At 46.4% G+C, this 12,420-nt stretch overlaps 1 protein-coding gene and 1 long non-coding RNA gene across 6 annotated transcripts in view; one reads left to right on the top strand and one right to left on the bottom strand.

Moving 5' to 3' along the window:
- Positions 1-12,420, top strand: part of PEBP4 (phosphatidylethanolamine binding protein 4) — a 236,366-nt gene that overhangs the window by 137,245 nt on the left and 86,701 nt on the right. For all 3 annotated transcript variants that reach the window (XM_059371677.1, XM_059371685.1, XM_059371692.1), the window contains one exon: positions 4,851-4,949. In XM_059371677.1, the coding sequence (XP_059227660.1) occupies positions 4,851-4,949 (99 nt within the window). The remainder of the gene's footprint in view (positions 1-4,850; positions 4,950-12,420) is intronic.
- LOC131999112 (uncharacterized) overlaps positions 1-12,420 on the bottom strand; it is a 90,368-nt gene that overhangs the window by 27,452 nt on the left and 50,496 nt on the right. The window lies entirely within an intron of this gene.

Raw genomic sequence — 12,420 nt, 5'->3', positions numbered from 1 at the left:
ATATTACAAATTTATGTCTATTCGTGTAGCTTATCTATTTTTCTATTGGGTTATTACTCTTTTTCTTATTGATTTAAAAAGTACTTTACATATTAAGGTTAACCCTCTATCATAGATCTTGTAAATATTTTCTCTCAGCATTATCTTCGAATTTTATTTTGCTTTCTTTTCTTTGTCATAAAAGTTTCAAAATTATATCTAGTTAAATATATCAATCTTTTCCTTCATGCCATTTACTGTTAACAGTTTGGTGTGTACTTTTCCAGACATTTTCTATGCATATGCAAATATATCTATAAATATATATATAGTTAGATATATAAAGTTTTCCTGCACATTTTAGATGGTATCGTTCACACTATTCAGCTTATTTCACTTACTAGCGTATTTTAGATATTTTCCCATATTAAAATATAAAGATCTAATTCTAACAGAGTATTCCATTATATGAATTCACTAAATTTCATTAAATCACTTTTTAAAGATATTTTTTCATTTTCATATGTAAGTCTGGAAATTTTTTGGCATATGAAAGAAATGGAGACTGAAGTTTATTCCACATGGTAGGCCAATTGTCTCAGTAACACTTAAAAAATCATCTGTCTTTTCCCTCCTTGTTTGAAATAACATTATTCTGTTATATTAAATATCCCATATTTCATGAGAACTTGATCATCTATTAAATACACATATGTTAAGAACATGGGTTTCTCTCTAGATTTTCCACTTTGCTTCCTCTAGTTACTTGTTATTTAACCAATGCCAAATCGTTTGAATTATTGTAGCTTTATAGTATGTTTTAATATCTTCAAAATCAATACCATTTCCCTATTTTTCCATACTGCTTCAGCTAATTTATTTTTTTCTCCTATTCTGAGCTTTAGAATTATTCCATGAAATTCCCAAAACATCTATTTAGGATTTTGAGTGGACTTGTGTTACATTAACTAATTAATTAAAGGATATCAACATATCTGCAAATGAATCTTTCAGTTTAAAAGCATAGAGTGTCTCCACGTCTATTCAAGTTTTCATTTACATCAGTTGTGTTTTTGCTTCTTTGTCTAAGTCTTGGATTTTTCATCAAGTCTATTGCTAGATACTTTATATTTTGTATTATAATTGTAAATGGGATTTTTAAAGTGTGTTTTTTGGCCATTATTAATAAGTACTGATATTGGGTGCATTTCATAACAGCTCACTTTACAATATTAGACTAGCTGTTTCCTGCTGAGTCTTTGGTTTTCTTATGTAGGCAGAGAAAAAATAATTAATTAATTAAAAGACAGAGAGAGGATGGTTTTATTTCTTTTATAGTATTTATACTTTGTTTCTTTTTACTTTCTAATTACTTTGGCTAGAACCTATTCTTGGGAGTATCAGTTACACAGTTTTTCCTTCTGGGATTCCACTGAAATTGCATGCACACACACACACACACACACACACACACACACACACACACCCTGGCTCTTTGGGATACGATCCCACATTCCCCCTCATATTTTCTCTCTCTGTTTTAAAAATTTTATTTATTTACTTGAAAAAGAGAGAGAGCACAAGCAGGGGGAGGGACAGAAGGAGAAAGAAGCCCAAGCAGATGCCCCGTGAAGCACGGAGCCCAATGTGGGACTCCATCCCAGAACCCTGAGATTGTGACCTGAGCCAAAATCCAGAGTCAGACGCTTAACCGACTGAGCCACTGAGGCACCCCCTGCCTGCACATTTTAACACTAAACTCAAGGTCTCCCAAAGTCGTTACTCCTAATACTCATGGAGCTGTCGTTGACCTAGTTGCCCAAGAAAGAATGTCAAGGTCATCCTAGACCTCCTCTCCCCATCGGCCCTACCCAGTCATTCCATGCTATTGACTAGAATGTTCAAATGCCTTTCTGTCTTCATTACTACTACTTGTGCGATCCCTCTTCAGGATTCCCCAGTTGACTTTTTTTTTGCTCTTCTTTTAGGTTTTTACTCAACGTTTATCACGTGCCTTCCCAAAGCACACACTTACTCATGTCAGTGGTCCATTCAAACAATTTCAGGGGTAACTGTTGCAAAACAAATTCTAAATGGCCTAGGACACTTCATGCCCTCTATCATCTAGTCCCTGTAACCCACCATTCCTCTCTAGCTGCCCCTTGTCCCAGCACACCAAGATTCTTGCCATTCCCTGAACCTCCCCATTCCTTCGCACAGACACTTCCCTTTGCCTACAGAGTCGCTTTCATGACCCTGCTCAAGATTAAGTTCAAAAGCAGCTCTGTGCAGGATGCCTGGATTGCCAAGGCAGAGAGGTTTGGGCTCTGTCTTCTGCGTCCCCTGAGCACGGTAAATGTTCAGGCAGTCCCGCACTGTTCTACAGTCCCGCCCCCTTCAGATGAAGAGCAGCCCCGGCTCTTCTCTATTTACCCTACTCACGTCTTAGTCTCCCGCTCGCTTCTCATCCTGCGTCCTGATCTGCCTGGGGCCCCGTCCACCTGAAACCCTGCCACCATTCCTTTCACAACCGCACGGCAACACTTGAAAGCGCACAGATGTGCGATGTCCTATTACCTAGGAACCTTACCACAAACCCATGGAATATTCAGTTTCTCACTTTCCAAAATGACTATTTCACCACTTCCTCTTGTGCCCGAACTCACTATAATCCATCCTCTCCTAAGGACCTTGCTTCTAATTCACAGAGGAAACAGAAGTCCTCAGAAGACAGCCTCCTCCCTCCTCACCATTGCATTCTGCAATTCCCTTGCGTCTGAGCCTGTATCCTCCATAACTCCCTCCACTTTTGCTCTGGGTCCTGTCCCCATGCAGCGTTCCAGAGTCTTGGCTCTTGCAACGATCCTTTTCTCCTCTGTCACCTCTCTCTCCCTTTCTACTGGATCATTTCCACTGACCTGAAGACATGCCTTACTGTCACCTCTTTCTTAAAAGAATAATTTAAAAAATAAAAAACTTTAAAGATCTCTTGACTCTCCCATCTAGTAACAGCCACTCCAAGCCTCTGACCTCACACTAAGATTTCTTTTATCAACTTTACAGACTATCTCCAATTCCACATCTCCCGTCTCCTCTCCACCTATCCCAAGCAAACCTCAGTCCTTTCTACTCCACAGAAGCGGGTCTTGCCAAGTTACCAGTGTCCCCAGCTAGTCCGATCACAGTCATATCTGTGTCCTCATCTCGCTCTCCCCTTCAGCAGCGTGCAGCATAGTTGACCGCCTCCCCCTTTGCAAAACTCTTTCAGGCCCGGCTTTCATGGTACCTACTCTTCAGGTGTTGCCCCCACTTTCCTGGCTTCACAGTCTCTTTTGCTAGGTTCTCTTCTCTTCTGAATGTTAGCTGTTCTAGAAAAGTCCTTTCTGTTCCGGAATCCTCTTTTCTGCTCCATGTCTAATCCAGCCAAGAAGAATCTCATTAGCTGATGGGTTTAAGGACCATCTCTATGTCAGTGTCTCCAAAACTTAGATACCCGATCCTGATCTCTCCTCCAGACTCCAGACTCTGACTTGTATACTTTTAGAAGCATTTCTAATTTAATATGCCCCAAACAGCACTCTTAATATCCCCTTTCTAACAGTCTCCTCACCAAGTCTTCTGTGTCTGTAAATGGCACTATTCACCCAGTTGCTCAAGCCAGAAACTCAGGAGACATCCTCAAATTCTCTTTTCCCACCCCCTCAATGTCCTAAAGCCCCATCCATCAGCCAATCCCATTGATTCTACCTAAAAATACTTCTCCAGTCCACCTATTTCCTTCTCTCTCTGTTGCTACCATTGGAGTCCAATATGCCACCATCCTTCCCTTTGCTGCTGCAGATTCCTCCCAGCAACCTCTCTCACCTCCTGCTAACCATGCGGTCTCCACCCAACCACCAAAACAGTTTTTGAGAAACAAATCCCAGCATCTCACTCTGCTGGCTAAAACCCTCCATTGGTTCTCCACTGCACTTAGAGTAAAACCCTCCTCCTCACCGTGCCGAGGCCTACAAAGCCTTCTGTGGCCTGGCTCCCCCCGCCCCCACCTCTCCAACCTGGCCTTGCCCCTTCTCGCCCTTGCCCTCCCCTAGCCACATGGTATTCTTGCTGTTCCCCAAACCCTTGCTCTTTCCTACCCGCAGGCCTTTGGAGTGGCGGTTTCCTCTTCCCAGAATGCTTACCCCCTCTCACCCCACCCTCTTTTGTTTCCACTGGAGCATTGGTCCCAAGTGGACATTTCCCTGTGGCTGGGGTTTGTTTTTTGAGTTTTTTAGATAAAATCTGTGCCTCTTCCCTGGAATGAAAGTTTCTTGAAAGAAAGTAAGGCTCACACTTTCTTGTTCTCTGTTGGATGCCTAGCTCCTAGAACGCTTTCCAGCACACAGTAGGTGTTCACTCAGTGCTTGCTGACGGGATGAATGGATCCTAGGGACTGTCCTGCCACTGGGACTGTCCTGAACACAGACTAAATTCTCCTGGGTTTGCCAAATTCATGGATAAGTTGCTCCAACCATACTGTAAACTTCCTGAGAGCAGAAGCCCTGTTTTAACTTTCTGTTTTCCATCACGGCACCCAGCATGACGCTAGGAACTTCCAGATGCTTAGTAAATATGCTTGTTTGATTTCTTCTTCTTCATAAAGGGAAAGCCAGGCTTTTCAGCTGTCTACTTAATAGACTTCATTTCTCTGAGAGTAAACACGTGACCCAAGAGGAATGTCACGAGAACAAAGATGGACTGGGTAGGAAGCTACAGGGGTCGGCCAGCCATTGTCGGCTGCAGTAGAGATCAAAGGAGAGACTGCACCTTGCAGGTTTCCCGTCAGAATTCCAGCCACAACGCTACATTTCTTTCTGGTGAATGTGTTTCAGGACGCAAACTACATCTTGGTGATGGTAGATCCAGATGCCCCGAGCAGGTCTTCGCCCAAAGCTCAGTTCTGGAGACACTGGCTGGTAACCGATATAAAGGTAAGCAGGCCAGCAGGCACTTTCTGATTCATTTGGGGTTATAGCTAGAGGATGACTGTTCTGTGTGGTTCTTGGCTTTGACTTAGGAGGGCTGGGGACCCTGAAGGGCAACGACTTGCGTGTCAGGTTGTCCTTTGCACCCAGGTGTCACAGCCCCTTCCAAGTTTTCTAACAATTTTGGAAAACATCCGGGATCAGTGGTGCACAGGTAAATGGGCTCTCGGGATAAACCAGGTGGGAAGAGCCCCGATTTGTCGTGTTTGCTGATTTCTATAATGTAAATACTTCCATTGTGGGGTTTTGAGTTCCTGATGATTTAATGATTAACTCACACATTCTCTGAAAATTTAACAATTGGCTCCAGCGTACCACCTCCAGGGGCCTGGATTCAGAGGCATGGGGCGATTCTGTGTAGTCTGGTGTGGGGGAGCAGAGCTGTCCTGCAGGAGCTCCCCCTCCTAGTGGGCTGAGGGGCTTGGGGGAGGCATGGTGATGTCCTTTCCTTTGTACAGAAACAAGTGGCCTCCCCTCCTCTGTGTCCCTCTGCCATCGCGTAATTGTAAGGGAACCTCACTCATCCATTCTGGAGTAGGTCTGAGGAACACAGATCGGGTGCAATGTTAACGGGCATTATGTGGAGGAAGAAAAAAAGGTTCTCTTCCCAAACAAGTTTTGGAGACTCCTGGTTGCACTGTATTAATCCCATTCCTCACTAAAGGGTTTTTTAGAGCTCTTAATATTCTAACGTGCACCATGTAGTATGCGTTTATTTTCCAACCGCATTTGACTGTTGAATCTGGAGTTCACGAGCGCCTGGCCACACACTCTGGAAAATCCATGCCATCCAGGCATCTGCGCCCAGAAAGCTCGTGGATGGCCTTCGCGAGGTGTGCGAAGGCATCAAGCAGTAAGATGGTGGGCATCCGGGACTAGAAAGACTAAGTCTGCATCTAGGTCTGGCTGGTCCCCAAATCAGTGATCACTGTTAAGTTGCCCGGAGTCCCTTTGGGCATTTCATGTTTATCTGTAAGATAGGAACCATGTTACCTCCCCTGTGCAGTTATCAGATACTCCAATGAGAGGACGTCCTGAGAGCGCTTTAAAAACCATAGTACCACAAGTGTAAGGAGTGCGTGTTTTTCCTCCCACCTCTGTGGGGCTGAGGAAGGGATGTCAGGGTGAACTAGCCATTGGTGCTCCTGAGCAACGCAGGGGCTCTCACAGCCCCTAGAGTGGGGGGCTTGGGGAGGAAGCTACCCTGTCAACCAGCTGCTGCCCAGGGACCGCAGGCCCTTCACAGGATGCTCAGGTCGACCCCCCATCCTCGGAGGCAGTGCTGGCTGTGGACAGCCTTGGAAGGGGCTCCCTCCAGGGAGGCTTCGGGCAGCAGCTTCTTGGACGGTGCCTGAGGGAAAGCAGGGGCATCGCTTCAACACACCACCCCCACTCTGGGCCAAGCCCTCCTAGGCCCTGTGAAGAGCCTTGGAAACACCATAAACATGCAAAGGGGCAGAGCTGGGGGATTTTCATACCATCAGGGCAGGGAGAGAAGCCGAGGACACAAAAGGGAAAGATACTGGATCCAGCAGTCTAGAGCCCAGCTCTTTTCCGTACCTGGGATCCCCTGGCAGTCACAAGGGGGTGGAGCCCTCAAGAGAGGAGTGTTGCTCGGGAAGCCCCACACCAGGCCAGCTGTGAGAGGGTTCTACAGGCGCGTTCTGAGGCAGATTTCAGAAACTGTGGTGGATGGAGTAATTTTAGCATCAAGGCAGCTTGGGGCCGTGAGGCTGCCTCTCTTCCAAGCCTGAACTCCCCCCAACCCCCCACCCCTTCCCCTCAGTATGCACTTGGGACAGTTCTGTCACAGGCACTTTGTGGCACAGACGTGGGTTCTCAGCAGCCCAGCTGAGAAGCGGAACAGGTGACAGCTGTCCGGCAAGACTGCTAAGCCTCAGAGCTTAGCAGGGCCACCTGCCCTGGCGTGGCCCTCGGCCTTCCCGCTCAGACCGGAGGCGGCTTGGGTTTCAGGCACATTTTCACCCACTTTCCCTGATCCAAGGGTCCAGCAGGAAGCAGCAGCTCCCCTCATCCCCATCCACTCAGCCTGCCCACCAGCTCCCAAATTCCTCCAGCCACATGGCCAGTATGAAAACCAGGCTCGTTCGGGTCTCAGGCTGTGGACCTCGGCCAAAAAAAAAGGGAAGGCTCTAATCAACCCCAGAAGCACTTCCTTTTGTTGGTGTTCGCGGCGGCTGACGGGGTCTCAGACCTTAGAGCGAGTTCAAATCCGCTGGGAAACGTGTTAGAATGCAGATTCCCAGACACCCCTTCTGTCAGTGTGGGGAGCATGAGTCCCCAGAAAGGAGTTTAGCCAGCTGAAGGAAGATCACGGAGCTCAGTGTCAAAATGCCTTGGTCACCGTCGTCACCCACCTGTGGAGCAATTTTCAAGCGACAGTCGCTTTTGACACTTCACGATGGCTTTGTGAACTAGGCATTTTGCCCATTTCGCAGGTGGGCAAGCTAAGCTTAGAGGGGTTGGCTGATGCAGTCTCTCGGCTAGAGGGTCATAGAACTGGATCTTCAGTCCAAATCCCACCAGCTCCAAACTGCAGACCCTTCCTGCCATACTGCATGGTTTGTATATCTCTGCCAGCCACTCTGCTGTGGCAAGAGGCATCCTACTGTGCCCTCTCTGCCAGATGGGAAATAGTCTCTGTGGTTCGCCTACCTTTCCAGGGCTCTCTTTCTGGCTCCGTCTTACAGATGGGTGCTGCGAGGGAACCTCCCCAGGGGATGCTATCTTGGGCAATGAAATACACCTGGGAGGCATTTTGAACACTTCGGTAATTTTAACCCTTGATATGTTAGGTTAAGAGTAAAGCCTACCTAGTATCATTACCCTCAGCGGTCAGTGGCCTCAACAGTAAGGCACACCATAAAGTCACAGCCGATGTAGAGTGATTCACAGTGAATCACATCCCTGTGATTCACAGTGGCCACAGACGTAGCCAGCTGAGGTGGAACCCCAGCTGGCCTTGAAATTAGGGACCCAGGTCTAATTGGGTAGTGGGTGCAGCCACGGCCGTGGGAGCCCCTCAGTAGGGGCGATTTGGGGGCCGTCTGCCCAGGTTGAAACAGCAGGCAGTTCTGAGGGGTACAGGGAACATCTGCAGCCCCCTGCCCCAAAGAGAGGCTGACAGCAGTCTACCACAGAATGGGATAAAGCTCTGGAGAGAGGAAACTTGTACAAAAACTCCACAGTAGGAGCCAGGCGTTCTTGGTGCCCTTTGTTCGCCAAATTCAACAAATACGGATTCACTGCTGTTTGCAAGTGTAAACACAAGGACTCTGGAGCCCGACAACTTGGTTCGAATCTGAACCCACCAGTATGGCTATGTGCTCTTGGGGGGCTAAATAGCTGAACCTGCATCGCTCCCTCGAAAAGTGGGGCCAATCAGTAGTCCCTGCCTCACGCCCTTGTTAGGAAGTTCAAATGCGTTCTTTTTAGTAGAGCACTTGGACCGGTACCCAGAACACATAGTGACCTGTGCACAATTGCTGGTTGTAACATCATCCTTGTTGTTTTAAGTCAGGCACCGCTCTGGCCCTAGGGCTGCAAATGTGCACACAACAGGGCAAATCTTTTCCTTCCAAGGGCTTCTGCTCTAGTGAGGCAGGGGAAGGAGGCTGCAGTGCGGGGCTGGGATTCCAGGGGCACCGGCGGTTCCCAGGGCAAAACTTCCCACAGCGGCAGGTTCCCATTAGCTCATGGGCAGGACAAGGTTTCAGTCCCCTAAGCTGGCCAGACCACGGTAGGCAGGGACTCCAGGGTAATGCATGCCATCCTTCTCCATCACCTCTTTGAAAAATCTCTCTCGTTGAACAAAAGAGATTTCGAACAGAGCATTGACAACATCTCCCTCCCCTCAGTGCCCTGTCCTCGGCTTTTTCTTTAAGACGTTTTTCAGTTCTGATTCAATCTAACTAATAATCTTCATGCTAAAGCCTAATTAAGATATCAATTAATTTGCATCATTCATTTCAGAAGAAAAGCTTATTGGTTCATCTTCTATTTGTCTCTGAAATTAGTGCTCAGAGCTTTTCATGCAGATATTTTCATTAGACTTTTTATTGTTAATGGGAATATTGAACACAGGAAGATGGTATATTAATACCTTCCACAAAGAATATCATGATTGGTGACAAAGAACACTAAGAACAATTAAGGAGACAAGAGTACCTTTTTTCTTCCAAAAAAGAAAATCTTCCTAGAAACCGTCAATGATTCTAAAATTTGCCCTGAATATCTTTTTTGTTTTAAGAAAGAAAGCGAAACGGCAAGTTCATGTTTCCCTTTCATTCAGTGCCCTCAACCTTTGGCAGCTGTAAGCGCAACCAATTCTGGGTGGAATTAAAAGGACCTCTAAGAGCCCATTATTCCGTCTACTTTTCTAACAAAGGTTGAATTTTTCCATAATGAGAGGTTGTCTTTGAAAGGACCCCTCAGGGAGTTAGGTGAATAAGATAAATGGGCAAGCAAATAAACAGATCAAGGATCTTAGCCCCTTGCTTTCCAGCGATGCAGTTGGCACACATCAGGACCCTTTTGCATGAATGATCGATCCGTCCTGCTCCTGAGTGATCTCGGGAAAGTCACTTGGCCTCTCTGAGCCTGCGGCTTCTCCTCTGTAAAAATGACACAAATCCTTACCCTTCAGGGTTGTGACAGGAGAAGGAAATTACATATGCAAAGAGGGAAAGCCTCCCTAGAGAGAGGCTCTGTAAAGAATGGCAAATTTATCCTGTTCCTAACCAGTTGAGCAGCAGATACTGTAGAAATTTAAATATACTGTGTGCGTGCACACGCGCGCGTGTGCGTGTGTGTGTGTGGAATACTGGAATATTATAAATATTCTAATATTATGTATATTATGCTATATATATATATATTCCAATTTCAATGTCTATCCTTAGAAGTAAGCAAATGATAACACACAGAAGAATAAACAATCTTTATCAGGACCACAAGTTCAGATGAAGAGATCAAACCAAGGAAATGGGATAGATTAATTAATTTATTTAGACCTGTATTTTTAGTTTTTCTGCTCTTTGCTCACTTGTCCATACATGTTTTGCCCTGTACTGTGAGGGTCCATTAATTTAAGTAATAAACACAGGAAGGCATGGCTTCTGCTCCCTAAAGAGCTAAGGGCCACAGTGGGCTTTAAGTGATAGGGACAGTGCAGGGGGGCCCCGGGGTATAAAGCAGATTGGTACAAGGCCACCCTGAAGGGGCAGGGACTAGGCCTGTACTTTTGGGTCAGATGAACTAGGGGAGGATCCAGGCTCTGGGACTTTCACATGGGAATTCTGAGCCTCAGTTTCTTTGTCATGAAAATGGGCATGATAATAATATCTCTTTCCTAGTGTTTGAGGAGATTAAGGCTCCTGACTCTGAACAGAATAGTAGGACCTCAGTAAATGTGATTCTCTCCCCTACGACCCCCAGTTTGGAGATCTGACCAGCTCGGAGTAGCCACTTAGAATTGAACAGCTTCCCTGAGGCTCTCAGACTTATGCTTTGCAAAGTAAGAATTCTAGGTAATGAGGCAAGCCTGCCAGTAAAAACAGCTCATCCTTTTTGCCTTTCAAGTCCAGGTGGGTTCAGGCCCAGCCCAGGGATCCCCACCTGACCAGGACCTGCTTTCATAGAGGCACTAGCAGTTGGGACAAGGGGATGGGTCCCCTCAGTGAGCCTTTGGGAATTGCCCTGTGCCCCCTTGGACCAGACCACAGCCAGGGCAGGATGCTGGGCTGCCAGGGCCGGTCAGGCCAACAGTGTACCCCCTGTGAGGACTACACATCTTCCCGGACACTTGCCATCTGTCTTTTTAACGCCAGCCAGCATCCGCTTGCCATTTCCTTATCACTCACAGTCCCCACCTTGCTGTCATTGTCCCACTGCAGAGATGCTTTCGTTCCCATTCAAAATAATTTAAATAAAATGTTGCTACAAAGTGGAATATTATCTTTTGATGAATGTTTTTAAAGCCCTTTAGGTTTTCATGGTAATTTGCCCTGTAAAATTATTTGGAGATAAGAGCCAAATTAGCTCTTGTATGCTGAGGTCGCTGTGTCCTGTTATCCATGTGAGCACTGTTTAAATATAATCAGCCCTCAGACTAATGCAGCATAATTGTTCATTTGAAGTAGCTTTTTTTACTCCATTCAATGAGTCATTAAAATATTCAAGGGATAATGCAGTGAATTGGAAATGAATTTATCATATTATCCCATACATACTGTAGTGCTTCAGGTAACTAAGGAGAAAGAGAGAGAGAGAGAATGAATATGATGTGTACAAGCAAGAAAGGGGCCAGGATAGACAGGACTATGGTCAACAAAGCTTTTTAGCTGGTTTATGGAAACTATGTATAGAGAGGCTGGCCAGGAGGGGGGGGGGGAGTACTGTTCTTCGAAGAGCTTGTGCTCTCTCTCTCTCTCTCTCTCTCTCTCCCTCATTCTCTCTCCCTCCCTCTCCCTCAGCACTCTGAGAGTCTGTGCTCCACCACAGCTCCGCTGTTAACTTATTTTTATCAAATATGTTTATATCAGAAAGTCGTTATGGAAACCAATTCTGCCATCCAGGAGAATTCCTGGATCAGGCAGAAAATTCTCTCTCTCTGTCTCTGTCTCTGTCTCTCTCTCTCTCTCCCTATCCTCTCTTGCCCTCCCCCAACACTGTCTCTCTCACACACACACACTCACACAGTCACACACACACCTCCCTCACACATACCCGTAGACGGCCCCAAAAGGAACAGCACAGTCTTACCCCCCAATTCTGAACTCAGCTCTGACAGGGACAGAGAGTGGCTCCCCTCCGTGGCCACGCTGTAAAGTGGATAAGACTGAGACAGACACCCTGCCCTGACACAAGGAACCTGGGCTTGTCACTGCCCCCTGGCCTCAGCCCCCCAACCCTGAACACATGCGCTTCGGAAGAGACAAAGGAGGGGCTGGTGGCAGCATATGGGAGGGATCCTTCCTTGATCTCAGGAGATTTCTGTTCTTGTGCACTCTTCATACCGCACCTGGAAGAACGTCTTCTGTTCTGGCCACAGTACTTTATCGTGAGCAGCATGAGGAAAGCAACCAGAACAGCGAGGCTGTGTAAATTTACGCGTATGTCAAGTGAGCAGGACCTGAATGAGGTAGGGATGGCTAGCCTTCTGGAACAGGACAGGAAGACGTAACAACTGTCTTTAAAAATTCTTCGAAGATTTCCTTAAGAATGTGAAGACATCTAATTGGAAAATGAGGGTGATCCAGCTGTGTTCCACTGGACAGAATCAGAACCAATGGCTGACATTTACAGGGAAGTAAATTTGGCTCCCTAGAAGAAAAAACTTTCTAAGAATTTGAACTGCCTGAAAACTGAGCATATACTCCACAGAGGAGAGAGCTTC

The sequence above is a fragment of the Mustela nigripes genome, chromosome 1 (assembly GCF_022355385.1).
Source record: "Mustela nigripes isolate SB6536 chromosome 1, MUSNIG.SB6536, whole genome shotgun sequence".
In the NCBI taxonomy this organism is placed as follows: Eukaryota; Metazoa; Chordata; class Mammalia; order Carnivora; family Mustelidae; genus Mustela; species Mustela nigripes.
Note: the sequence above shows the minus strand (reverse complement) of the source record. Positions and strands in the feature narration are given on the sequence as shown.